The sequence below is a fragment of the Neophocaena asiaeorientalis genome, unplaced genomic scaffold, assembly GCF_003031525.2.
Source record: "Neophocaena asiaeorientalis asiaeorientalis breed wild unplaced genomic scaffold, Neophocaena_asiaeorientalis_V1.1 scaffold348, whole genome shotgun sequence".
Taxonomy (NCBI): domain Eukaryota; kingdom Metazoa; phylum Chordata; class Mammalia; order Artiodactyla; family Phocoenidae; genus Neophocaena; species Neophocaena asiaeorientalis.
The window spans coordinates 1,570,118-1,597,515 of NW_020172672.1; the positions used below are offsets into that span (position 1 = coordinate 1,570,118).

The 27,398-nt window shown below is 47.0% G+C and overlaps 1 protein-coding gene across 1 annotated transcript in view; it reads left to right on the forward strand.

Moving 5' to 3' along the window:
• The first annotated feature begins 7,960 nt into the window (after window positions 1–7,960).
• Window positions 7,961–27,398, forward strand: part of SUSD6 (sushi domain containing 6) — a 57,180-nt gene continuing 37,742 nt past the window's right edge. Inside the window, exons 1-2 of the mRNA XM_024739606.1 lie at window positions 7,961–8,083; window positions 16,497–16,701. Of these exons, the coding sequence (XP_024595374.1) occupies window positions 16,581–16,701 (121 nt within the window). The 5' untranslated portion in view covers window positions 7,961–8,083; window positions 16,497–16,580. The remainder of the gene's footprint in view (window positions 8,084–16,496; window positions 16,702–27,398) is intronic.

Here is a 27,398-nt window from a genome sequence, read left to right on the forward strand (position 1 = left end):
CTGAGCTTCCATCTTGTGCTCAGCACAGGCCTCCGTGAAAAATGTTACTGTAGAGCACAGAAAGCATTCGTGATGGGAACTTCATAGTTCTTGTCAACTTTAACCAGTGTCAGACTGATTTTTTTCCCAGTGCTTTGAACATGACGCTCCATTGCCTCCTGGGCTGTTTTGTTTATAACGATAGACTTGCTGTAATTCTTTGTTCCTCTGAATGCATTGTCTCTCCTCCTGACCCCTCATGGCTGCTTTTAATATGTTCTCTTTAATGCTAATTTTCATCATTTTGATTACAGCGTACCTTGTGTTTTCTTTATGTGCTGCTGCTTGGGATTTGATGAGCTTCTTGAATCTGTGGGTTTATAGTTTTCATCAAATTTAGAAAAATTTCAGCCATTGTTAAAAAAAAATGTTTGTGCCTACCCATATGCCCTCCCCGTGCCCCAATTATATATACGTCAGGCTGCTTGATAGTGTCAGCACTTCTGACTCATGTTCTGTGTATGTCACTTTGGACAGTTTCTATTGCTATGCTTTCAAGTTCATTAATTTTTTTCTTCTTCAGTGTCTAATCTGTTAATCCCATCCTGCGTATTTTTCATTTTAGATATTTGTATTTTTCCCCCTAGAAGTTCAATTTGAGTCTTCATTTCGTCTTCCATTTCTTTCCTCATCATGCTCACGCCTTCCTTTTTTTCTCTTGAACATACAGGGTATATTTGTAATAGAGATTTGAATATCCTTGTCCACTAACTCTGTCATCTGTGTCATTTCCTTGTCCATTTCTATTGTTTGATTCTTCTCCTCATGTGACCATATGTCATGCCTCTTTGCATGCCTGTTAATTTTTTTAAAAATTTATTTATTTATTTTTGGCTGCATTGGGTTTGTTGCTGTGCGTGGGCTTTCTCTAGTTGCGGCAAGCGGGGGCTACTTTGTTGCGGTGCGCGGGCTTCTCATTGTGGTGGCTTCTCATTGCGGAGCACGGGCTCTAGGCACACGGGCTTCAGTAGTTGGGGCATGTGGGCTTCAGTAGTTGTGGCTCGCGGGCTCTAGAGCGCAGGCTCAGTAGTTGTGATGCACAGGCTTAGTTGCTCCGCGGCATGTGGTATCTTCCCAGACCCGGGCTCGAACCTGTGTCCCCTGCATTGGCAGGCGGATTCTCAACCACTGTGCCACTAGGGAAGCCCTGCCTGTTAATTTTTGCTTTGAAGCTAGACATAGTTGGCGCAGACATAGTTGTGTGTTGGTGGGTGCTGGAACTTTTTGCATTCCTTTAAAAACTCTTCAGCTTTGTTTTCAGAAGCAATTCAGTTAGTACTTACAATTGGTTTGACCCTTTCAAGGCTTACTTTTCAGTTTATTAGGGTGGGTCCAGAACAGCCTTTAGTCTAGGGCTAGGATGGTCCCACTGCTGCGGCCAAGCCCTTCTGAAGATTCCTTCCAATGCCCTGTGGGTTAGGAGATTTTTTCCACCTTGGCCCGTGGGAACATGTAAATTTCTGGCTCTGTGTGAGTGCCGGGGGTTATGCTGCCTATTTCTTCCCTTTGGTTCTTGCCTCAGCCTTGCTAGTTTCCTCAGACACCTGCGCAGATCAGTATACTCAGCCTCTGCAGATCTCTGCACTTTTTTCTCTTTGTAGCTCCCTCCTTTCAGTTACTTTGCCCTGCACATTCTAGCCACCTTGGCATCCCCACATTCCCAACTCTGTCTCTTCAACTCATTGAAATTGTTGAACACTTTCAGGTTTTTTCTCCCTCCTCTGTGACCTGGAGACTCCTTTAGGGGATTGGCTGGGGCACTAGTAGGACTCACTGCATTTCTTCCCCTTTTTTCAAGGGTCACTGCCCTGTGCTGCCTATTGTTGAACGTCTGCTACCCCACTTTCATATATAAGGAAACGAGGCTCACAGCAGGTAAAACAGTACACCTAGCACCCCTAAGAAGCAAGAGGCAGAATCAGGATTTGAACTCCCTTTTGTATGACACTAAAACTCACATTGTGATTGATTCTGTAATTAACCGTTTCATTTCCCTCTTCTGGCTCCAGCTTACTTCCCTGTTTTGTCCTTGACACTTTGGCTGTATATCTCCAATGTGTTTTCACTTTTTACCTCATTATAGTTATTTGTGTATGTATCTTATCTCCCCCAGTAGACTATGAACTCTTTAATGGTATGAGCTTTCCCCCATCTTTGTACCTTTCGTGTGAATCTAGGGTAAGTAGGTGCTCATTATATGTGTTGAACAAAGTCAGTAAGCTTCTTAAGAAACATGTGTGTTGGGAATGAGGGATATCGGATTCCCTTATTAAGTTATGCTGTTTCTTTTCTTTTTTCTTTTTTAACATCTTTATTGGAGTATAATTGCTTTACAGTGTTGTGTTAGTTTCTGCTGTATAACAAAGTGAATCAGCTATATGCGTATATATATCCCCATATCCCCTCCCTCTTGCATCTCCCTCCCACCCTCCTTATCCCACCCCTCTAGGTGGACACAAAGCACCGAGCTGATCTCCCTGTGCTATGCGGCTGCTTCCCACTAGCTATCTATTTTATATTCGATAGTGTATATATGTCAGTGCTACTCTCTCACTTCATCCCAGCTTACCCTTCCCCCTCCCTGTGGCCTCAAGTCCATTCTCTGCATCTGTGTCTTTATTCCTGTCCTGCCCCTAGGTTCTTCAGAACCATTTTTTTCCTAGATTCCATATATATATGTGTTACGGTATTTGTTTTTTTCTTTCTGACTTACTTCACTCTGTATGACAGACTCTGGGTCCATCCACCTCACTACAAATAACTCAGTTTCGTTTCTTTTTATGGCTGACTAATATTCCATGGTATATATGTACCACATCTTCTTTATCCATTCATCTGTCGCTGGACACTTAGGTTGCTTCCATGTCCTGGCCATTGTAAATAGTGCTGCAATGAACATTGTGGTACATGACTCTTTTTGAATTATGGTTTTCTCAGGGTATATGCCTAATAGTGGGATTGCTGGGTTGTATGGTAGTTCTATTTTTAGTTTTTTAGGGAACCTCCGTACTGTTCTTCATAGTGGCTGCATCAATTTACATTGCCACCAACAGTGGAAGAGGGTTCCCTTCTCTCCACACCCTCTCCAGCATTTATTGTTTGTAGATTTTTTGATGATGGCCATTCTGACTGGTGCAAGGTGATACCTCATTGTAGTTTTGATTTGCATTTCTCTAATGATTAATGATGTTGAGCATTCTTTTATGTGTTTGTTGGCAATGTGTATATCTTCTTTGGACAAATGTCTATTTAGCTCTTCTGCCCATTTTTTGATTGGGTTGGTTGTTTTTTTGATATTGAGCTGCCTGAACTGCTTGTATATTTTGGAGATTAATCCTTTGTCAGTTGCAAATATTTTCTCCCATTCTGAGGGTTGTCTTTTGGTCTTGTTTATGGTTTCCTTTGCTGTGCAAAAGCTTTTAAGTTTCATTAGTTCCCATTTGTTTATTTTTGTTTTTATTTCCATTTCTCTAGGAGGTGGGTTAAAAAGGATCTTGCTGTGATTTATGTCACAGAGCATTCTTCCTGTTTTCCTCTAAGAGTTTTATAGTGTCTGGCCTTACCTTTAGGTCTTTAATCTATTTTGAGTTTATTTTTGTGTATGGTGCTAGGAAGTGTTCTAATTTCATTCTTTTACATGTAGCTGTCCAGTTTTCCCATCACCACTTATTTAAGAGGCTGTCTTTTCTCCACTGTATACTCTTGCCTCCTTTATCAAAGATAAGATGACCATATGTGCGTGGGTTTATCTCTGGGCTTTCTATCCTGTTCCATTGATCTATATTTCTGTTTTTGTGCTAGTGCCATACTGTCTTGATTACTGTAGGTTTGTAGTATAGTCTGCTGTTTCTTTCTTATCTGCTGTGTTTATCACAATCTCTTAACGTCTTCTAAGATGATACCTGGACTTTATGAAGTTCTTCATTTGATACCTCTGCCTGAACTTTGACTAATTTGAGATAACTTTTGAGTCTGTATTTGGAGATTTAAGGGAATATTCCTTCTTGTGAGTTAACCAGATTCCTTTCTTCTCCGGTCCTGACTTAGAACCCCACGTGGAGAGAACTGGAGGTATGGTTGGAGCTAGACCTAGAGCATGCAGGCATTGGTGGAGGGGCTCTGTACAATGAGAGGGTCACGTAAGGGCAGAGGTGGTGCTGGGGCGTGGCACTAATCAAAGGGGAAGGAACAGTAGGCAAGTTCCTGCTTCTCACTTTTGCTTGGGGCCTTTCAGTCCAACCTTGACAACTTACAGGAAGTTTGGGTAATTTGTGAGGAGGAGGATGGGAAGAGTCATGGTTTGGTTATAAATTAGGAGGCTTCTTGGAACTTATACAAGATGGAGGACAATTTGGAGCCAGAAGGCAGTGTCTTGTTTGTTCTAAATGTGTACCTCACTGGGGCTGTTAAGCTTCAGTAGATGGAGGTGAAGAACATGCTTCTGGGATCCTGAACCTTAGGGGAAAATACTCGGCTGACATTTGAGTAGAAAGGAGGGAAATGGCAGAAATCGAGACCATATTTATGGAGCACCTTAAGGCCTGAGAGACACTAAGTCCACTTCTCTGGCCCTGCCATTAGGTTGACTGTTTCTTCTCACTCATGAATCCTACAGAAGAGGTAGTAGTTTTGGAAAAGGGGTGATGGGGTGGAGAGGCTTTTGTTGTTGCTGAACATTAAGGAAGCAGGCAGGTCTTAAATATTCATCCCCAGCGTCCACAGCTTTGGCAACCATAGTGTGTGTGTCTGGGTGCTCATTCGGAGGGACTCTCGATTGGGTTTGGGGGGAGGGTGTCTCGGAGCTATCTGGGCAGTTCCAGAAGCTTTAACTGAAATCCTTGGGTTAACTGAGAAAGTACAACTCATAATATATTTGGAGCCAGAAGCCATCATCCAGTGTTTCTTCTCCCTTCTTTTCCACTTCCACCCACACCCAGTTGTTCTGCCCTTATTGTGTCTGCTTTCTCACTTTGAATTCATGTTAAAGTCAACATGACCTGCCCTCACCACTCTAATAAATGTGCTCTTGAGGAGGTCACTAGTGATATCCTAGTGGCCAGATCCAGTGGGTAGTTTTTAGTTTTTATTTACTGGACCTTTGCTGCATCTGCCACTGTGCCCTTTCACATCCTCCTTGAATCACTCTGTCCCTACCTTGACAGCTGTGATGCACAGGCTTCTGGTTTCCTTGTGCTTTTTGGAGTGTCTTTCATGGTCTCTCCTTCCTTGATAGGCCTCTTTAAAAAGTTAGTGTTCTCCCCAGGATTCTGGCTTGACTCTCTCCTCACTCATCTCTCTCACCTACGTGAGCTCATAGTCTATTTTGCATGGTTTCGGCCATCACTTTCAGGCCAATCACTCCAGGGCAGTACCCCAAGTTCGGAGCACTTTGCAGATTTTCATACTCATTTCTAACTTGCCTGCTAGACTTTTCTACCTGGATATCCTTCAAGTACCTACAATTCAACCCACCCCAAAATAACCTGAACTACATTCATCATATTCTTCACCAAAACCTGCTTGTCTACCTGTGTTCTCTCCCTCCTGTGGTAGCTTCTACCGTTCACACAGTCACAAGCCAAAAACCTCAGTGTCATCCTTTATTGTTCTTACTCATCCCATCCTATTAGTCTCTGGCATCTTCTACAGCCTTTGGCACATTATGGACACGGAATGAATAGAAGAAAACGCTTATTAATTTCATCTGAAGTTAACTACAGTTTAGCACTTTGGTTTTGATAAATCCAAACATCTCTGATTACACTCGTAACTTTCGGGGAAGGGCATTTGATTTTTGACCACATTCAAATTATATTAAGGAGAAGGCACTTTTTTGTTTAAAACAGGAATACTTTGTGGGGGGATTAGTTATTATTAGAAATGGGTGGATTAGCCACATGCTGTCTTTTCGGGCTCCCTAAGGAGCTGCTCACAGTTAAAGATGAGGTGGATGAAATCGGATTGTGCTGGCCCAGGAGGGTGCTGTCCTTCATGAACATGGGAGTAGAGGCAGCAGTTGTGGGTGAACTTGCCATGTGCTGTGGCTTTAATGTGAGTCATAGATAGACTTTTCCCTTGGGGAGGGTAACACGCCCCCTTCAAGCTCATTGATGGATTTCCTTAATTGTATTCTGGTGTTTCTAACATAAACATTGAGGATGTGTCAGTAACTGTCATGCTTCTCCAAGCTGATCTCCCTTCCTTTCCATCTAACCCCCCCCCCAAAAAAAATAGAAAAGAAAATAAAGAAAAAAAAAAAGAAAAGGAGAAAGTGACTTAAAGAATCATAGGATTTTGGAGCCAGAGAATTTCTTCATCTAGCTCAGCCCTTTCATTTTCAGATGATGATGACAGTAATGATAGGTGGTGATATAACTATAACACCATTTTTGATGACTTACTGAGTGCCAGACACTATACTAAGTGCTTTATATATATTTCCCATATGATACTTACAATAGCCCTATGAGGTAGCTGTTATTCGTGCTATTTTATAGATAAGGAAACTGAGGTCCAGAAAGATTGGAGAACTGTATTGGGGTTAAGAGGATGCTGAAGCAGCTGTTGTGCAGAGAGATGAAGCATCTTGCTTTTTCAAGGTCAGGTTTTCCACTTAGAGGCAGAACATTAGTAGAATCCAAATCCCCTGACCTTGAACTCAGTAAGCCTATATTTTTGTTTTCACCTGAGAATTCATTCTATGTGGTCATTTTTGTCTCGTCTCTCGCTCAGCCCCTTTTAATTACAGTGAAATTGAATGAAGTAGAGGAAAAAGTAGAGTTGGGGTTTTTGGTGAGTTTTTACAGTTTATTTTTAAATAGGCAACATTCCCAGACTGACTGGGAATGTAGCAGAAGGCCTGAGAACCAGGAAGTGACACAGACCTGTTTATACCCTTCCACTTGGGAGCCTTTGGAAAGCGATCCACAGAGACAGTAAAAAGTAAACACAACTGCTTCAACCAGTTCTCTTGCGTTTGCTATTTTTGACCTGGAGGAGGTGTTTCCTACACAGCTATGAGTACATACTTTGAAAACCAAAATCTAGCACTGAAACACCCCCTTGAGTGAAGGTATATAGATAGATATTTATTTCCTGTTACCAGACAGCAGCATTCAGTGACTCCTGGCAGATAAAATTATCACTTTATTTTTCTTCTCTCCTTCTCTCCCTCTACCATCCTTTTTTTTTTTTTTTTTTTTTCCTACTTCCCTGGTGGCGCAGTGATTGAGAGTCCGCCTGCCGATGCAGGGGACACGGGTTCGTGCCCCGGTCCGGGAAGATCCCACATGCCGCGGAGCGGCTGGGCCCGTGAGCCATGGCCGCTGGGCCTCTGCGTCTGGAGCCTGTGCTCCGCAACGGGAGAGGCTACAGCGGTGAGAGGCCCGCGTACCGCAAAAACAAAAAAACAAAAAAACTGCCCCGGAAGCGCACTAAATCTGTGTGTGAACTTCAAGGTCCAGCTCAAAGCTTTCTCTGTCACCTCCCCCTACTCCCAACCAGAAGCCTTTGCTCTTATCTCCTCTGTGTTCTCATAGCACTTTTTAAAATTAAAAAACAAAACAGGGACTTCCCTGGTGGCACAGTGGCTAAGAATCTGCCTGCCAATGCAGGGGACACGGGTTCGAGCCCTGCCTGGTCCGGGAAGATCCCACATGCTGCAGAGCAACTAAGCCCGTGTGCCACAACTACTGAGCCTGTGAGCCACAACTACTGCAGCCCTTGCGCCTAGAGCCTGTGCTCCACAACAAAGAGAAGCCACCGCAATGAGAAGCCCGCACACCGCAACAAAGAGTAGCCTCCGCTCGCCACAACTAGACAGAGCCCGCACGTGGCAACGATGACCCAACTCAGCCAAAAAATAAATAAATAAATTTATAAAAAAAAAAAAAAAAAAACCCAAAAACACAAAGCCTTGTAACAGTTTCACAGTGTTATGTAGATAAACATGTAATTCCTCTCACACAGATTGAGAATTCCTTGAGAGTAAGAACTATGCTCCACTTCATCTCTGATCACCGAAGTCTTGCACTGAAGACAGCCAGTAAGTATTTGCTGAATTGCAGTAGAGTCACTGCAAACACTGAGCCCTGAGAAATCAGATTTAGCAGATCAGCTTCCCAGACTTTATTTGCCAAGTGGGTATTGAAGCCTGCTCCACTCAGCTCTGATAGGAACCAAGAAGAGGGCTGTGATGACACATAGATGTATCTCTGGGTCTAGGAACCAATTACAGCCACTTCTGCCAAACATCTGTTTTGCTACCTGGCAAAACTTCAGGATTTATATACCCTTTTCCCCTCCTGTTTTATATCTGCTGCTACTTTGCCATCTTGTATTTCCTATACAAATTATGGGTTTGGGGTTTATCTTTTTTTTCCCCTTCCTGAACAAATAAATGTTGAGCACTTTGGGGCACAGAAAGAGGCGGAGTTGGTGCTCTGCCGGAATTTACTACCTGCAGTAAATGTAGCATACAACAGTTAAGTAACTGTCAGTGGGCCTTGGGGGAGAATGTGATTGGTTCTCCCAGTCTTCCAGGCAGTGATGCTATGGTTTCAGAAGAGCCTTCCATGCTTGTGGGCTCAATTGAAGAGTTTTCCCAGAGGAGATGCAAATAAGCTTGACCTTGTATTTGGAAAAAATAACAGGGAGTCCTTTGCAGTAGGAAAGCAAGAGGAGGAAAGACTTGTAGGCCCCTTTGATTCCATCTATCTGTAAAATAGGCATAATGGCACCTATATAATGAGGTAATGAGTGTGTGTGTGTGTGTGTGTGTGTGTGTGTGTGTGTGTGTATACCTCAGACATGTAAGCTCTGTGCCCTTATGCCTCTCCTGTAGCATATTCAGGCTAGAAAACCTCCTTGGTCCCTCTAGACACAAATATCACTTCAGTATAGTCACATACATGATTATTTAATTTTGGGGGAGGGAATGTTAAGTTCCTTAAAAGAATATATTTTCAGAACTTCATGAGAGAGACCTTTGGAGGTTCATTTGTTTAACCGCTTGGCTCTTCTTTCATCTAAACTAACTGTGTTTCGAGCCTAGTCTGGGGGCATGTGTTTTCAGCCCAGCTGAAACAGTACCCTTCAGGGGTCTAGTGGGGGCTCAGTAACATCCTGTTAGAGCAGGAAGGGGCCTTCAACAGCACTGATTTGAGGGCCCAGTGTTCCAGACACTGTCCTGATCCTTCACGTTGATCCCATTTCCACTTCACAACAGCCCAATGAGGTGGGTGTTATTTATCCAGTTTGTAGATGGGAACTGAAAATAACTTGCCCTAGGCCACCTAACTAATAATGTCCAAGCAGACCAGAGATTCTGGCACAGCCTACCAGAATCTTTCCACGGATCCAGGCTCTCTGAGAGAGAAGTACTTGAATTGTTTCGTTTTACTGATGAGGAAACAGAGGCATCAAGAGGCGAACTGATTGGTTCTAGTTTAGCCCATCTGTCTAGAGAAGAAGTGGTTTCCTGCCTTCACTGTTGGAAATTTATGGCCTGAGCCAAGTGCCTGTGAGCAGGCACTCTGCCTTTTCTCTCCTTTTTTCTGTCCTGTCTTGAACCTGTCTTGTTTTGTTCTCTTGTGTCCTTCTCTCTTGCATTTTCTCTTTCTCTCTGGGCCCCTACAGCTCTGCAGTGATCCGTGTGTGTGTGTGTGTGTGTGTGTGTGTGTGTGTGTAGGCTGGGGTTTTTTGGTCAGATGTTTGTTATTTTTGGAAAGCACTTTAGGAACACTGTGTACGGATGGCCTATACAAACGTGCTGATGGATTGATTAAGCTCTAAATGGAAAAGTTGGAGTCTCCTGAGTTTGCTGCAGTGCAGAGGGAGATAGATTCTAGGATAGGTCTGGGGAGATGCAGGGGGAAAGGACTGCTCTGTGGAAAAAAGAGGATGGATTTAACATTTCTTCCTTCTAGTCAGAACTTTTCTTGACTTATGTTTTCAGGAGAAATACTTCTGGGCTTCTCCTTTTCCCTAGAAGATATTCCAGATTCCTTAGAACTCAGAGGGTATTTGGGGATCATCCAGACCTACCCTGTGAGGACCAGGAAGAATGATTGACTTGCCTGAGGCCAATCCGCTGTTGGTTGGTGGAGCTGGGACTTAAGGGCTGTCTCCTGCACTCAGATCCGTGCTGCAGTCATCCTGCTGCTAGGTTCTAGAAAAGAGATGCTGGAGACAGTTGAGGAGAAGGTTTAGTGTGTCTGCTGGTGTCCCTGCTGTCTGAAGCCTGAGCAGTAGCGTAGGGGAAAAGTGGGACAACAAGAGGATGTAGTGAGCAGTTCTGGGGAGTGAGACAAGAATACGAGGAATATTAAAGCAATTCAAAAAAGCCTCAAACACGTACCCTACTCTGGCTTCAGTGGTTTCTGAGAAAAGCTGAGGGTTATTTTTGTGATTTGTAGGAGGTAAATTTTTTTTTTTTTTAGGAATTTTATTTATTTAATTTGGTTGCACCAGGTCTTAGTTGCGGCAGGCTCCTTAGTTGTGGCCCATGGGCTCCTCAGTTGCCGCGTGCATGTGAGATCTAGTTCTCTGACCAGGGATCAAGCCCAGGTGCTCTGCATTGGGAGCGTGGAGTCTTAACCACTGTGCCACCAGGGAAGTCCCTGTAGGAGGCAAATTTTAACAAGAGTTTGATGTTTGTGTCCTTTGGGCTTTGGAGCTGGAGATGAAAAGGAAATGGATAAAGGAACTTACGGCTGTCAAGGATCTCAAAGTCCGATAGACAACTTCCTGCCTATTGACGTACTCAGCTGCTGGTGGCACAAAAGAAAGGGGAAGATACAGAGGTTAGGAAGATTGGAAGGAGCCATTTATCCCCAGGGAGGAAAAAGGTAAACTGAAGACATCTAGAAGTAATACAGTTTTGTCGTTTTGTGGGGGAGGAGTGGGGGGCACTAAGATCTGATACACATTTAGATACCTTTTGCTGCTGTGGCCCAGCCATTTCAGGGTGAGTGGGAGTGAAGGGGGGTACACTGCAGGCAGAAAGGGAGAGGTAAGGGAGGGCCTCCCAGCACGTTATTCCCTTCTCTTATCACGCCCTCTGGGGAACTTTGGACCCCAGAGTTAGCACTTCTTATGTTTACAGTCTAAAATGTAATGGTTAAGTTCTGTTCCAACTTCATGAACTGTTCTTTGTCTCCCCCCATCACATGGTAGTATTAATCAAAGGAACAGACTCTTATTCTAGATTCTCCCACCACCACCATCCCCTTTCCAGACTAGTCTGAGGCAAGAAAAGGATTTATGTTGGTTGTACCTGTCCAATTCCCTCTTGTAACTAATGGAGGGATGGCCATGATACAGGAAATAATCTGTCCTGAGGATTACATGTAAACGGAGGCTGAGCTCACAGAGATGTAGAGAAACTCACCTAGCCCCTGGGCGCCAGGCGTGGCTGAGTCAGGACCCTTTGCCTTCACAGAGGAGCGCTCAGTGGAGTCTGACAGGACTGCGCCTCGGCAGGACTGTGACATTCTCCACCCACAGGTACAGGCCCCAGGGCGACCCGGACGCATGAGCTGCGGAGATCTGGGCCGGGCCCTGCGTGTCTAGGGGACTGGGCGCCCTGGCTGTTCCATGGCTCCCCACTCCCAGCCCCTCCCCCAGCTGCTGCTGCCTCCCTAAGCTATGAGCCATTTTTCAAGGTGACTCTAAGGATACATTTCACCTTAGGCAGGCTTTTTGGTTAATCTGGAAGCATCTGTGGCAACAACAAGTAAGCAAATTGCGTGAACTTTGAGCTAGTGTTACAGGTTCTCCTCAGCACCAGAAGCCTGCCATGCTTATCATCATCTTTTTTATGAGCGGTTCCTCAGATCACCCTCTGCTGTCTTGGCTTATAGGCTAAGACTGTAAATAGGAGGACCTGAGTCGTCTTACTAGTTTACAGAGCAAGCAGTCTTTTATATTTTGTCCCTTTTAAACCTCACTATAGACTGGTGAGATATTCACTGGTGAGATATTCAAAGCAAGCAATGCCTCCATTTTACAGATGAGGAAACAGAGGGAGAGATGTGGGACGGTTCTTCCCCAAGTTCAGAGCTGTGGCTTAAGGGCAGTGTCCTTCCTCTTGGAGGGTCACTCTGGACAGGAGACGAGTGTTCGTGACATCACATTCAGCAGAGCAGTCACTCAGCTTTTGATGTTTTGGGTTCACAGAGGTGGGGAAAGGCCAGACCCTGACCTTACGGGGCTGGCAGTCTAGCTCACGGGGGTCTCCCCTTGCCACAGGCTGTTGAGACGGCGGCATTGGTCCCAAGAAGGAAAGTCAGAAGGGTGAACGCAGACTTCCCATGACACTGCCCCACCCCATGTTTTGGAAAAGCTGGAGGAAGAGATAGGTTATACAAAGAGAAGCGTGGATGCTCTGGAGAATTCTCTGATTGAGAGAGACCTTTGAGCTGTTTTCAGGTGTGAAAACGGAAGCCAGAGAAGAGTGGTATGAAGTACGTTCATGATGTTGAGCAGCCATCACCACCATCCGTCCCCAGAACTCTTTTCATCCGGCAAAACGGAAGCTCTGTACGCATTAAACACTAACTCCCCTTAGCCCCTGACATCCACCATTTTACTTTATCTCTAAATTATAATTTTTTTAAATCAGGGGAAGTGGTCACTAACACACCAGCGGAATACTGAAGCGAAATGAATTCTTTTCTTTTTTTAACTACGTTTTCGTCTATGTGTTTCTCTAAGGGTAATAATGAATACTTAATTTGTTCTAAGTGTTCTTCTTTTCACTTGGTCTAAAGCCATGATTCAAGGGCAGGCTTTATTTTGTTTTTTAAAATTCTGTGTTCTAAGTGGATTCTTTTCTGAAAATGATTAGGCGTCGTGTGACCCTTTCTTCATAGTAGCTGGGTTTTCCCATTTGGGGTGATATCCTGGGGCTGTGGGGATTCACTTTTCTCTGTATTATTGTATTATTTCTGAAGCACTAACCCTTGACTCAGCCTAGCATAAACATTCCTTGACTCTCCTCTGTTCATCTTCTCTCTTCTCTTTGCAGAGCCCCTTTTTCCATCACCCCATTTGTTTTGCACTTGATCAGGTCTTAGGCTTCATGGTGGAATCGGTCCCTTGGCCCAGGTAACTGCTTAAACAGTAAGGGAGGAACCGGCTGTTTCTAGAAAACAAAACAGAACATGGGCTCATTTGTGTGCATCTTCTCCCCAGTCCCATACTGGCTCCTCCCCCACAGTGTTCATGAGTTTGGCAGACGTTTGCTGCCTGCCTGTCAGGTGCCAGGCCCTGTGCTGGCTTATGAAGATTCCAAGTTGAGTAATTCACAGTCCCTGCCTTCAAGGAGCTTTGAGCCTAGTGAGGTGAGACAGATAAACAGATATAATAACTTGATAGAGGTACAGTCAGAGTAGGGTGCTCAGGGCACTTTGGGAGTAAGGAGGGGGTTAGTTCTACTGGAGGTGGGCGTGACATGTCAGAAGAGTTCCTCCAGGAGATGACGCTTATGCTGAGCCCTGAAACTGACTGTACTCCTGGCAGAGAGAGCAATCAGGTTTATTGGAGCGTCAGTCAGTTTGTTGAGGGAGGAGACAGGTGGCTTACAGGAATGCCTTGCTACATTAATTTTATTCTGTATTTTATCTGTCTGAATAGGTAATGCATACACGAAGTACAACACTCAAGAAGATGAAAAGGGGATACATACAGTGAAAAATGAGCTTCCTTCTCTGTTAACCACTAGATTCCCTCGCTGACAGCACTTGGTAGCTACCAGTTTCTTGTGCATCAATTCCAGAGAGAGACTTCCAGTGCATACAGGGGTGTGTGTGTGTATGTGTGTGTGTCCTTTAAAAATACATGCATACACACACATAGTTTTCTTCACATACTAATTTTGGAAGTCATTGCATATTAGTACAGACTGAACTGCCCAGTTCTTCTTAAACCACTGTGTGGTATTCTATTATGTGGGTGTATGGCAACTTATTTAACTAGTAACCCTTCAGTCTTGTACCAGTAAAAATAATGCACTGAATATCCTGCATATATATCATTGCACACGTGATTTCTCAGGACAGATGATAGAAGTAGAATTGATAGGTCAGAGAATGTGTGCATTTTGGGGACAGATATTGTCACACAGTTCTCCAAAGAGCTCTATATTAATTATAAAATACGAAATGTAAGATTCTTTACCACTTGGAAAGCCCCCCACCACGCCAGTCCTCGAAAATCCTTGCCAGAGTGATCTTCCTAAATGAATTTGGTGTTGTAACTTCCCTGTTTATAATCCTCGTAAGCTTCACGTGGTCTTCAGGATAAAGTTTAAACTTAGCCCAGCCCCTGCCTCTAGCATCTGCCGGGAGTGCTGGGTTCCATTGCTCTGAGCCACTTGGACTTGGTGTCTCCGTTTCCTTTTCCAGTAGACACATCCCTTAGCAATCTGTTTAGCATCCCCTCCTGTGGGTAATCTTTCCTCATTCCTCCAGGCGGGCACGGAACACTGCGCGTCACCCTGATCCAGCCTCATCCATTCACTGCAGAAGTATTTGTTGTGCACGTGCTGGGATGTGGCACGGGCAGGTGTCATCCTTGAGGATCCATTGGTTCTTGCCTTGAGGGGATGATGACTGCCTGGGAGGGTTACCTGCTGTGGCTGCATGTACAAGGGCAGCACCAAGGACCCATTGCTAACTGGCTGGTGGCCCTGGGCGTATCCTTTAACTTTTTGGACCTTGGTTTTGGCATCTGTCAAAAGAGGAGGTGAAGCCTGATGACCTCCAAGGTCCTCGACGCTCAGATCTTATTAATAATTACGATAGCAGCAGCCGCTGGTGTTTACTGAGGACTTGCTAAGTGCCAGGCAGTGTGTTGAGCACTTTGATCCTCCTCCTTCCATCAACCCTGTGAAGACGATGGTATGGTTACTGTCTCCATTTTACAGATGAGGAAACTGAGGCTAAGAGAGTAATTTGGCCACAAGGTCATAATAAAGGAAATAGAATTGAATTCTGGCATTCTGACTCTACCATTCTTAGCCACAAAACGGTTTACACATTCCACACATTTACACATGGTTTTGTGTACTGTTTTGGGTCAGTCACAGACTCCACCCCTAGACCTCTCCATGAACCTTCCGTGTTCTACAGCCATAAAGGCTCAAGTTGGAATCTGGGTAAAAGCTGGGGACAGAGGACTGCTACAGTCCCAACTATTTGGGGGTAGTGGGTAAAGACCCGGTGGCTAGCTCTGTTCTTGAGCCCCTGGCTCATTCTCATTGAAGACCCTCATAGCTGCTTTTCCTTTGGACTGAGACGATTCATACTGCTGTTTGAAGTAACTCTCTTCAGAAGGGGTGCATAGGCTTGAGTCAAGGCTTCATACATGGATTAACGTCAGGCCTGGGTGTTATCCCTCGGGGGCATCCTTTATTAGGGTTGTAGATGGCAGGCTTCCTTATCTATTTACATAAAGCCTTGTTGGAGAAGGAGGTGTATATGGAATTTAAAAAGGAAGTGTAACCTTATTATTTGGAATACCTGTTATAAACTAGGATAAATGAAATCCCATGGGTTAACTAAAACATAATAGGCCTATATCATAATGTATCATCAACCCTTCTGCTTCCCTGAAGGCAAGTAGAAAAAAATCCTGAAAAGTCTTAATCCCTGATTTTATTATTATTTTTTTAAGACACCGGTTCCTATTCTTCTACGTCTTTGTCTGAGCTAGAGTGGATGGTGGGGCTAATTAAGAGTTACAGCCCGTTCTCCGCTCAGTCATTGTCAAGTGTAGCCAACAAATGTGGGCTCTGGGGTCACAGGTGTATTGGGTGAGCCTTGATTAATTAGTCCATTTTTGAGATTCGTGGCTGTGGAGTCAGAGCCAGGTCCTCAGGGGCTCATCCAGCCAAGCCCCGGGCCCTTGGCTCCCGCTGCTGCATTCCTTCTCTCTGGGCGGTGTATTTTTCCCTTTAAGACATGTGTTCTCTATTTTTTTTTTTCTTTTCTTTTCTTTTTTCTTTTCGGTTAGTTGAACTTGCTCTGAGTCCGGTGGCAAAGGCAAAGCCAGACTCTCGTGTAGCAGCTCTGAGTCAACAGCCATCTATCTCTCTCCTCCTCTTTGCTCGAGCCTCCAAGGCAGGCAGCAGGGCAGAGCCACAGCAGTTTCTGAAAGCTCTGCCGAGCCTGACAGATCTCCAGGTGAGCCGGCGCTTGTCTCCTTGTCCCGTCGCAAGGATCTGGCGCCCGGATGCTGACGCCAATGGCAGCTTGCTTCGGGCCTTGGCATTTCCCCAGGGAGGAGTTGGAAAGCCGCTTATGTGCTTGTCTCTTCTCCTGGCAGTAGGGATTCAGCTGCTAGAATTCTTTCAACTTTGTATGTGATTATGGCTTCCTTACCGTAAAGTGCCTATTGTAACTAACTTATGGCTAAAGTTTTCACTTATGTCCTTGTTTTTGGTTTGTTTTTTATAGGTGAATCTACCCAGGGCTGACTTCAGTGTTCTTACTTCTGGCTTTTAAATTTTTTCGTTTTAAAATAACTTGGACGGATGAAAGATGTGCCATGGCAGGATAGCACCAAAGAGCACCTCATTGTTTGCCGTGGCCTCCGTGGGACATGGAGTGTTCCTTCTGCTGGTGATTCTTAGCACCCTCCTTGGAGACGGACTTGCCTCAGGTGAGCCCCAGCCTGCCTCCTGTGTGTGGGAGGGAGAAGACTCAATACCATTGTTTCTCCTGAAGGCTGGAAGAAGGGATTCTCTGTGGCGCCGTGAGCAGGGGAGCAGAGAGTGGGGGCTTCTGTTCTGTTGGTACAGCAGGGAGCCAGTTGAGGGCGTGGGACTGGTGGCTGAGGTGCCTAGTGAGCCAGCGGGGGGTGGGGGTGTAGGAGCCTGCAGGGATGACGTGACCACTCCCCTCCCCCGGCTGTAGTCACGGGTGGGACGGAGGTGTAGGATTCAGGGTGCAATGTGCAGGTACGGGTGCCGGCTTTGGAATCCACTGCGTGTTTTCAGAGCCCAGTCCTGCTACTTGCTGGCTCTGTGACCGAGAGCGAGTCTCTACTTCTGTAAGCCTCAGCCCCCTCACCTGTGCTAGATGGCAGAGTTGAGTAATTGTGACAGACCATGTGGCCCCCAAAGCCTAAAATATGTACGCTTTAAAATGTTTGACCCTTTATAGCAGAGGTTTGCCACCTTACCCCCAGCCCAGAACAGACGGTGCTCAGTAAGAATGCCTATGAATGGAGTGGCTATCAGAGTAGGAAGGAAGGAAGGAAGGACTGACTGGGCAGAGCTAGGATGGACCTCAGAGGCTGTGCACTGGCCCAGGGCCTTAGGGCAGCTCACGGCAGTGCCTGGACCAGAACCTCGCCTAGTGCCTGGTGTGCTACCACCACCATCCTCTTCCAGGGCTCTGCTGGGGAAGCGGTCCTGCTATGTTACATGGCAGTATGAGGGCAGAGCATCTGCCTTCAGTATCTGATGCCTTCAGCCTCTTTAGCTCCGTTAAGCCATCCCCTGTACACCGCCACTCTCTTTTATGGGCTTCCCCCCTTCCTCCTCCCATTCCCCACCCCATTTTCCAGCTACCCACACCTTCCCAACTTTCCATTCAAGGTCTGAAATCAATTATCAGGGATCGATGCTTCCAGACTGGCTGAATAAAGGGATTATTATTTTCCAGTATGGAAAAATATATCTGTAGTGTGGGCTCAGACCAGGATGGGAAAGTTGGCTCTGTTGTTTTCTTTCCCTCCCCCATCTGCAAAGAATCCTTCCTCCCCTGCCACCCCACTCCCTCTGCCCAGTCTTTTTTACTCTCCATAAAACAAACGTACTGGCACAGAGCAGGGTGCAGGCAGGGGAAGGGGTTTCATCATTACTTCGATCCAGTGCACCAAGTTACGATGTTTTTCCCTCTCTCTGGAGTGGCTTCTGGGAGAAGGAGGTACCCACACCTTGGCCTGAGACCCAGAGCACACCTGTACGGCTGTGCCTGCCCTGAGCAGCGTGCCAAGCAAGCTTGCCAAGAAACCAAGGCTCTCAGATACTCTGAAGTCGAGGAAAGGCAATTCCCGTCAGGCAAGGTCTCCTCTTCCTTTTCCTGCATTTCTTACCTGCTCCTGTAGCTTCCCCTGAATACCCATTCCAGAGGCCTTTTTAAATGAGGCGCTCGTTACCCAGTGAGCTCTAGTAGATATGCTCGTGTGTCCCGGCACATTGGCGACGGTGAGAATCCCACGGGACAGAGGTCAGTGGGCACCCTCGGTGAGGCATTGGCCTGCACAGTCCCTGGTCATAAGTCCCACAAGCGCCTCTAGTCTTGGCCATAATTGCTCAGGTTTAGAAAAAAGAATGACGTATGAAGAGGCACTTGAGAGTTCTGGGGTAGAGTTCTGGGAAAAGTTACATATGTCATGTTCAAAGTTCAGTTCTCCATCCTGGTTCCTCTTATCTGCAGCTGGAGATTTGGAGTTATAACAGAGAAGTGGTTACGGAGGCATCGGGTTCAGCTTGCCCCTTGGTCATGCCTGTAGCAGAGATGGAGAGAGTTACTGATAAAGTTCCCTTTTTCAGGGTGGCAAAAGGAAGCGTATCTTATTCTTCGCACCTGGTCACAGCCTGCAGGGGAAGGCCAGATTTAAAAATAAGATCTGTGCTCACGCTACCCAGCTTGCTTTTCTTGGACTGGGGAGGAATTAGGATCCCAACTGTGTAGCAGCCTCCCCCAGATCTCTCTCCTTAAGAGATCTTAAGGTCACAGATCTCTTTACCTGTGACCTGAAGAAAGTTGCTGTGTGTGTGGCCTTAGGTAAATCACTTGACCTCTTTGTGTGCCCTGTAAAACAGAAACAAGATACTTAAGGATGTTAGGTTGGTGTTGTGTAATAAAAATGATTGGAAGGCCCTTGACATATAAAAATGCTCAGCGTAATTCCTAAATAACAACAGCAGCAGAGACGGTGTTTGACCTCCTGTGGAGTCACGTTGGGCAAGAGACTTCCTGTGGATGACGTCCTCCGCTGTCTTTAAAAAACAAGACTGGAGATGCAGAGTCACTTTTTGGGTTGGGGATGAGGGGTTGGGAGGAGGTGTCAAACTTGACCAGTTGAGGAAGGATTGATTACTTCCGGAATCCCTTTTGCCTTCCATGTTTGCGTAGTTTGATGGTCTCAACCTAGCTCATCTAAAAAGCTTTTAATTTCCATTCTCTCCCTGTTCTGAGCATATTTATTGAAAAAAACTTAGTATTTTACTTGTTTCTGATTTTTTTTTTCCTTTAAGATGTTGCCACACACTCAGCGGCCATGTTAAACATCACACAGGCACCTAAGCGGGGAAGGCGGCCATTTGCATTTCCGTGTGGCAGAGGGAGAAAGCCAGGCACTTAGTGCTCACTGAAGATGGAACATGTGGAGAGCTAGGCTCTCGGGGGATGATACGGCTTCGGCCGTTAGCACTGCTGTGGCAGAGAGAGATGTTGGCAGGTGGCCTGGCTCACCTCACGGTCTCTGAAGGGACCTGGAGTCAGAGGTAACATACACTGAACTGGGAAAAGAGAACAGGTAGGGAAACGATGCCTGTGGAGCATCGCTTGTGTGTCGGGCTCTGTGTCATCACGTGTGAAGTTCTCAGAGTGCCTGTGAGCTAGATGGTCACGTAACTGTTTGACAAGTGAGAAAACGAGGCAGAGTGAAGTTAGGTAACTTGGTCAGAGACACTCAGTCGTAGGTGGGGAAGCGGGCTTGGATCTGCGTGCAGTATGTCTGACTGTTGCCCATGCTCTGCTGAGAACTGGACTACCTGTGCTGAGTGGCAGGCTTCTCTGAGACCTGTTTCTTGTGTTGCTCTGTTGGAGCACTCAGATCACCCTTCAGAGGGTAAATTTGACAGAGGAAGAGAGGCACCATCTGTTTTCTTCCCTGGATATAGGATGCAGGAGTCATCTCTGGGTTACCATGTTTACCTCTGTGGTTGTTTCTGTTCTTATCTGCAGCGGCCCTTGGTGGTTTGGGTCCCAGCTTAGGCACAAGGTTTGCCAAGGCAGTTCTATTCTTGGAAAGGAACAATAGGGACCACAGAAAATTGTTTGCTAAATGCGGCTGTAGTTCCCAAAACATCCGCAGAGCATCTTCCTGTCAGCTGCTGGTGTCGTGATGTAATCTCTCTATGGTGTAATTACCTGTGACTATAAAAAGACTGGGGATTGGGGTAGGAGGCTGGATGGGTCATTACAGAGCTTGCTGAACCCTGGCGTCATGAAAAGACATTGAGAAATTACCCTCTGCGGGCCGATTGTTGTGCCACGTTTAGACCATTGCCAACGCATGGTACGAGCTTTGCACTGTAACTTTCGAACAAAAGAAGACAGGAGTCCACCAGACCGAACACCTCAGTGGCTCTCACCTGGGTGAAAGCCCTCATTAGACACAGCTTCCACCTACCAAACAGAGGTGCCCCACTACCCTATCCTTAACTGCAAGCTTAGAGGTTATCCTTAACTGCCCAACTCTTTCCACAAAAGGGGGTCACAGGTGCTTAAAAAAAAACAAAAGAAAAGGGCTTCCCTGGTGGCGCAGTGGTTGAGAGTCCGCCTGCTGATGCAGGGGACACGGGTTCATGCCGATCCCACATGCTGCGGAGCGGCTGGGCCCGTGAGCCGTGGCCGCTGAGCCTGCGCGTCCGGAGCCTGTGCTCCGCAATGGGAGAGGCCACAGCAGTGAGAGGCCCGCATACCGCAAAAACAAAACAAAACAAAACAAAAAAACCCAACTAGGGTTAGTGCTCAGAGTCTTTAATTATTCTAGGTATGTTTTCAGATGAATTCTTTGACCACCTCTTACCCACTGGAGGTTCCTTTCTTCTCCGTCACCCCAGCAGCCTGAGCCTGCGAGGATGTGAGCAGCCCTCCCGTCCCAGGTGGCTGGTACTGGTGTAGCTGGCTGCCTGGACTGGGGCCAGGTCAGGAGTGACCTTGGCCCGCTTCGTGTTTAGCTCTGGGGCCCGGAGGGACAGCAGTGTTTAGAGACAACTTTGCCATGGTGTGGTGTGACTGAGGGGGGCGCTGGCCGCTGGTTTCTCCCAGCCCTGCTCACCCAGTGCACCTTCAGCCAACCTGAAGCGTGAACTCTGAATTCACTGGAAGATGAGGGTGAACACTGCCTCTACGCCTAGCTGCCTGTATTACCTTGGATAATCTTCCAGACATCATTGTCGATGTTCCCTAGAACAGGGAAGACACTCGATAATCTTACGTATTAATACACTGTTGTGAGGATTAAATAAGATAGTATATATAAAGCACTTAGGACACTGACTGGCATACAAAGAAGTAATTCCTAGGTTTGAAGACCAGATTCTAGCACCAGTTGATACCAGTCTACACTTATGACACCAAAGCTGATTAGCTCGGGTTGGAAGGAGCTCCTTGTTTCTTCCGTGTGTCTTGGATTCTCTTGGATTCAGTTCAGTACATCCTGAGCAGAGTTAGACACGTGCTGCATGAGTCCTTCATAGTTCACAGGTTCCTAATCCTCAAATGCCACATGTTGGCGTCTCACGCACGAAGCCAAGCAGAGAAGAGGGGCCGTGGCCCTTTGCGCTGTTTGTGCTGAGGGGTCAGCTAGGACATCTCACAGCCAGCCCTTCCCTTCCGTGAGGCTGTCTTGTTGGCATCTCAGAGCTGGGATTCCTCAAAGCTGCTATTTGTTAGGAACTTTCAGAGTTTTTTTTTGAAATCTTAAAAATCTGAGAATGCCAAGGGGTCTGTTCTTTTAAAGAGGTATTTCATTTCATCAGCACAGTGGTGTATGATGGAAGGATTACATTTTAAAGAATTCCTAAACACATCCGTGAGAATACAACATTAGAATTAAAAATTAAGAGCTCTCTTCTCGTCTCTCCATTTTGGTAGTCCTTTTGCCTCCTCCTGCTTAGCTATATTGGACAGCATTTCTTCTTGTAAGAAGCCTTTTCCTTCCTAGATTCACTTGCTTCCCCAGAGACAAGGTTTTCCCCTTGCTTAACGTCTTTAACTTGTTAGCTTTGCCAGTAGCCAAATCTTTTAAAAGTACAACTGTTTAATCATTCAGAATTCTGGGAAGTAGTGCAGGGAACACAAACAGATCCTCATCAAGGTTTATTCTTTGCAAAGCGTATTTTCTTTTCAAATTCACAAAAGTATTTTAGGTGTTTCGACCAAGGAGGGGAAATGTGTTTCAGGAAGTTATGGCCAAGTACTCCCTCAGGATTATAAGATAATTCTGCTCTAGCCTTTGTTATTCTGAGTAACTAGTGACACTTTATGAAATACAATGGGCCCGACGATCAGTTCTTCACGTGCAGTGGACACATGTCTCCCTGGGAGAGGGCGGGACCTGTGTGTTTATTGTCGCTGGCTGGAGTACTGACAGCTCAGCCTTGTTGACTCTGGCAATGGTGGGAGGCACAAGAGAATGTCGCTGGGATTGTCACACACCAGACAAGGACTGAGTGGGCGTGGGGAGTCACCTGTCAGTATTTGCCGAGCACTGATCTTGGCACAGCAAGGTACAGGGGCCGACAGGAGAGAAGCCTTGGATGTTTCTGCTTCCCGGTTGGTCTCATTACTTTGGAGGCCAGGTTGCAGAGGACCCAGTGGTGTCTTGAGTCAGTGCAGCCCCACTCGGCCTCCTGAAAACCATGCACGGTCGCCCCGAATTGCTAATTAATGGTCCAGGAAGTTAGGTGGTGACATCCGTAGGTTGTGTGGCCCTCTGATTTCTACCTGTCACACAGTAGACCCCGTCAGTCTCTGATCTTTGAGTCTTCTGTACACGAGCCACTTGATCTTAGTTCGTGTTCTTTGTTCTTGGTTTTGTAAGTGTTTGCATATAAGCTCGTTGAGGGCAGAGACAAAGTCCTTTGTACTTTGTTATAACCAGGCCAGTGGTCATCCCAGAGGGGGTCACTCCTGGCAGGATTGTGCAGGATCATGGCCTGTCCTGTGCGTGAGGATAAGCAGGACGAGTCCGCGGCCCTGCGGGCAGCAGCAGCCTGATCTGTGGTTCCCCGTGAGGTTCTGTCCACAACCTTCTTGGGAGTGGAGGAGGATGTGACAGTGTCTTCATGCCTCAGGGGATGCAGGTGGTAGGGCTCTTCTGAGAGGAAGGGAGTGGGGCTGGGCCGGCTGCCCAGAAGAGTTTATCACAGAGTGTGCTGACTTTCAGCCCGAGTGAGGATCTTTGAACCCAGCGTGGGTCCCTTTAGGTGATGAAGAGGGAGGAAAGGAAGGCTTTCGTTACGTACGGGGAATGAAGTCATGTGGAAGAATGCATGTGAGAACTGTGCTGGCTCTAAAAATATACTGGCATTGGAGGGGGGGAAAGGCAGCTTGCATGGGTGTGGCTTCCCTTCCCCACCCACAGCTCCCTCTACCTCTGTCGCTAAAGTCAAGGCTAAGGAGACTCCTTATTCCCCTTCCCTGAACATTAGCACAGTCAAGCCTATCCTCACGCTGTTCTTTGAGTGGCTAGATTCCTGTGGCTGGAATCCCAGCCTCCCCTCCCTCCTGTACTTCACTTCATCCTTTAAGATCAAATTCAAAGTTACCTCCTCTGAGACACCACCCATCCCCTTACCACTAGAATTAATAGGGTCTGCAGGAAGGAGAGTAGGCTATGTGTGTATTTGCTGAATGGAATTCTCAGGAGCTCTTTGGTCTCAGTCCTTTCTCTTGGGAGGATGTCAGAGAGTTTTTCCTATGAACAGGATTCCAACTCCTAGAATCTTAACTGTCTTTGATTATTTGAAGGGATTGGGCAGCTTGTTAAGACTTCAGCTTTGGGGAACCTGAACTCTTAGTTCTGCAGATCATGACACACAAGCCCTATATGGACTTGTTCCAAACCCTAATGACCAGGGTTGCTCTGGGACAGATTGGGTTTGGTGTTTCCATAAGCGGCATCAGCTCGTTTAGCAAATGTGTGTTGATATAAGGCGGGCAGGGAGGACAGCAGGAGGTGGGTAATGCCGTGAAGGGCTTCCTGGGGCCAAGTACTGGACTGGCTCTTGTTGGAAGTTATCACATCTAGTTGGTCCTCACAGTCAGCCTGTGAGAGGTGGGCGGTTGCAGCCAGGGACAGTACTTTGTACCAGGAGGGATGCAGACGGGATGGTTCAGACTCTGATTTTATCCACAGTTATTTGCTGAGCGCCTGCTGAGTGCTGCGACTGTGCCAGCTCCAGTCTGTGAGATACTTGCTGTGATCAGGGAAGTCATTGCTGCACTGGGATACGCGTGGGCGGGGCTCCTGATTCAGATAGGGGTGGTCGTAGAAGGCCTCTCTGAGGGAGAGGAGTGTACACCGAGACCTGGAGGCAAGTAGGGGGACAAGATGGCATAGTAAGGTTAAGAATGCAGTCTCGGGGCTTCCCTGGTGGCGCAGTGGTTGAGAGTCCGCCTGCCGATGCAGGGGACACGGGTTCGTGCCCCGGTCCGGGAAGATCCCACATGCCGTGGAGCGGCTGGGCCCGACTCTTGGGCCAAGCAGGCTGGTTTGAATCCTAATTCTGCCACTAACATGTTGTCTAATTTTGAGCAACAAAATTAGTTTCTCAGTGTCCCTCAGTTTTCATAGGTGTGAGATTGGGATAACATACCTACCGTATAGGGTTGTGGTGTTACCGTCATTATGTTACTCTGTGTCACCTCAGCCAGCATGTTGGGGGCAGTCTGGAGGGAGGAGAGGGAGAGAGTTAGCTTCGTGTCTGCTGTGCTCACCTTGGCTCTTCCTTCCTTTGGAACTTGCATTGTCACTTCTGTTGAAACTTAGGAAGTCCAGTATGCTCTGTTCTCTAAACTGGTTTTCCTCTTACCCTGCTGGATAAATGAGTGGTCTCTTCTACTTTGGTGGAGTATGTTTTTTTGTTGTTGTTGTTTTTTAATTTATTAACTTATTTATTTTCGGCTGCATTGCGTCTTCGTTTCTGCACGCGGGCTTTCTCTAGTTCCAGCGAGCGGGGTCTACTCCTCCATACGGTGCACGGGCTCTAGGCACGCGGGCTTCAGTAGTTGTGGCTCACGGGCTCTCGAGTGCAGGCTCAGTAGTTGTGGTACACGGGCTTAGTTGCTCTGTCGCATGTGGGATCTTCCGGGTCCAGGGCTCAAAGCTGTGTCCCCTGCATTGGCGGGCAGATTCTTAACCACTGTGCCACCAGGGATGTCCCTGGTGGAGTATGTTTGGAAGCTGGGGTTTCAGAAAAGAAAAATGAAGTCTGTCCTTAGCCTCAGAGTTCAGAGATGGGGCTGAACATCACCAGAAGCACAGTTTGGGGGAAGCACCCAGGGGTTAAGATGCTGGTGGAGGCAGGTAGGTGCCCTTCCTAGCTGGCTGTCAGAGCTGTGGAGGGGTAGGGGGTGTGGAGGAGGAACAAGCTTGATGTGAAAGATCAAAGGGTTAAAGAAAAAAACAAACACCAGTTAATGGATTAAGGGTTGAATGAGTCTAAACAGGGAAATAAGGAGGGCTGGCAGAAGGTGTTGATTTTGGTACAAGTTGTGGAGAAGATGGGGGTGAGAAGAATGGGCTCCTGTTTGCCTGTGGGAACAGGAAGTGACTGGCTCAGTGAGGCTGCCCCTCCAGGGCGTCACTCAGGATAGGCCCTTCATCCTCTTAGCTCAGCCCAGCCAACCCGTGGGGGGCGTGCCTGACAAGGATGGCTTATTGCAGCCAGTCTGATGCACTGCACAGGGTCCCCACGTGGACCTCTGCGTCAGGAATTCCCTGCGGATGTTCCTAATGCTCAGGAAGGGAGGAGAGAGGAGCAGCTGGCCGCGGGCATGCGCGTGTATCCAGGACCCCTCAGCGGGGGTCAGGCCGCAGTGACTGGAGCTGTTGCGGTGAGGACTCTCTGTGATTTGATGTGTTCAGGGTGCAGAGAACCGCTGTGCCTTCCGGCAGAGATGTGTCTCCAGTTTGGCCACGTGGCATGTGGGGATCTTAGTTCCTCCACCAGAGATCAAAACTGTGTCCCCTGCAGGGGAAGCATGGAGTCTTAACCACTGGACCGCCAGGGAAGTCCCAGTGTCTCGAGTTTCCTGAGAGAGGCTTTCTCCACGCTGTTGTTCTTAGCTTTGCAGTCGTCTCAGTAACAATTTGTCAGGTACTTGAGAAACTTCGCAGTCGGCCTCAGTAACAGAAATTCTGTCAATCAGTAATGGCAGACCCTGGCCCTGCAGGGATAATTGAGGGTGTGAACGATAGGGTTAGGTGAGATAACGTATGTAAGAGTTCTGGGAAAATGATAAGAGTCTACTCCAACGGAAACGCTTATTACAGTGCTCTTCTTTTTTTATTTTTAGTTTTAAAGAGAGTATCTCTTTTCTGAATTGCTCAAAGCACTTGGTTAATACTAACCAGTTAATCCTTCATGCATCCCTGCAAGGAGGCTGGCATTTGATAGCCCCCTTTGTGCAGCAGATCAAACTAAAGTTTCCAACAGAGCCCCAAATCTTGAGTCTGAAGCCCGAATCTGTGGAGTCTAAAGCTTGGACCTCCAGATGTGAGGATGCCTCACTCCTGAGAATAGAGAAGGTGAGAGGAGAAATGGAGGGATCTTTTAAAAAGTCTTTTTTTTCACAGACATGGTCATGTCAGACAAGGTTGTTGTAGTCAGGAATTTTAGAGGCCTAGAAATCTGACGTCCATTTTCCTCTGGGAAGCCCCAGAGTCCCTACTAGGAATGAGGGCCTGGTATAAGCTAGAGAAGCAGAAGGCTAATTACGGCAGGTTTGGACACGGGACCTGTTCTGTTTAGGCTGTGGTTGGCGATACCTGAGGCACCAGATTCTGCACCACGGTACCTGCTCCCTGGCACACACCAGCGGAAACCCACTCACCACCCCGACGTGACCCAGTGTGTCAGGGCACCCACAGCAGGTGCCCGTTGTATTCTGCAGGTCCCATGGTAAAGCCCCACGGAGGTAGGATCAGGCAACTCCCTGAGTGTCTGACCCAGGCCAGTTTTCCTGCAGAACAAGTACTGCAGCCTCCGTGGGGCAGGATGGTATCTGGGCAGGTCAGAGTCATGTCAACTCTCCAGTCAGGAAGAGGCCTGGGCCCTTTGGTCCACCGTCGTCCCTTCTGAAGTCTGGTCTCAGCAGTGTAGAGCTGGCGAAGGGAGGTTCCGTTTTGTTCACATTACTAGGTCAGGCCCTTCAGGGTCCTCGAGACCTTTCTCCCCAAGTCTGTGCTCTCCAGCCTCTGGTCACAGCTTCAAGGACAGGTTGTGTACTTTCTTGTACAAGGCCTTGAACCTTGGAAATGGGGGAAGAGGATGCTGGGTTGGGAAGCTCCTCCTGCCTCCAGTGGCAGCTCCGTGGGCTCTTGGGCTT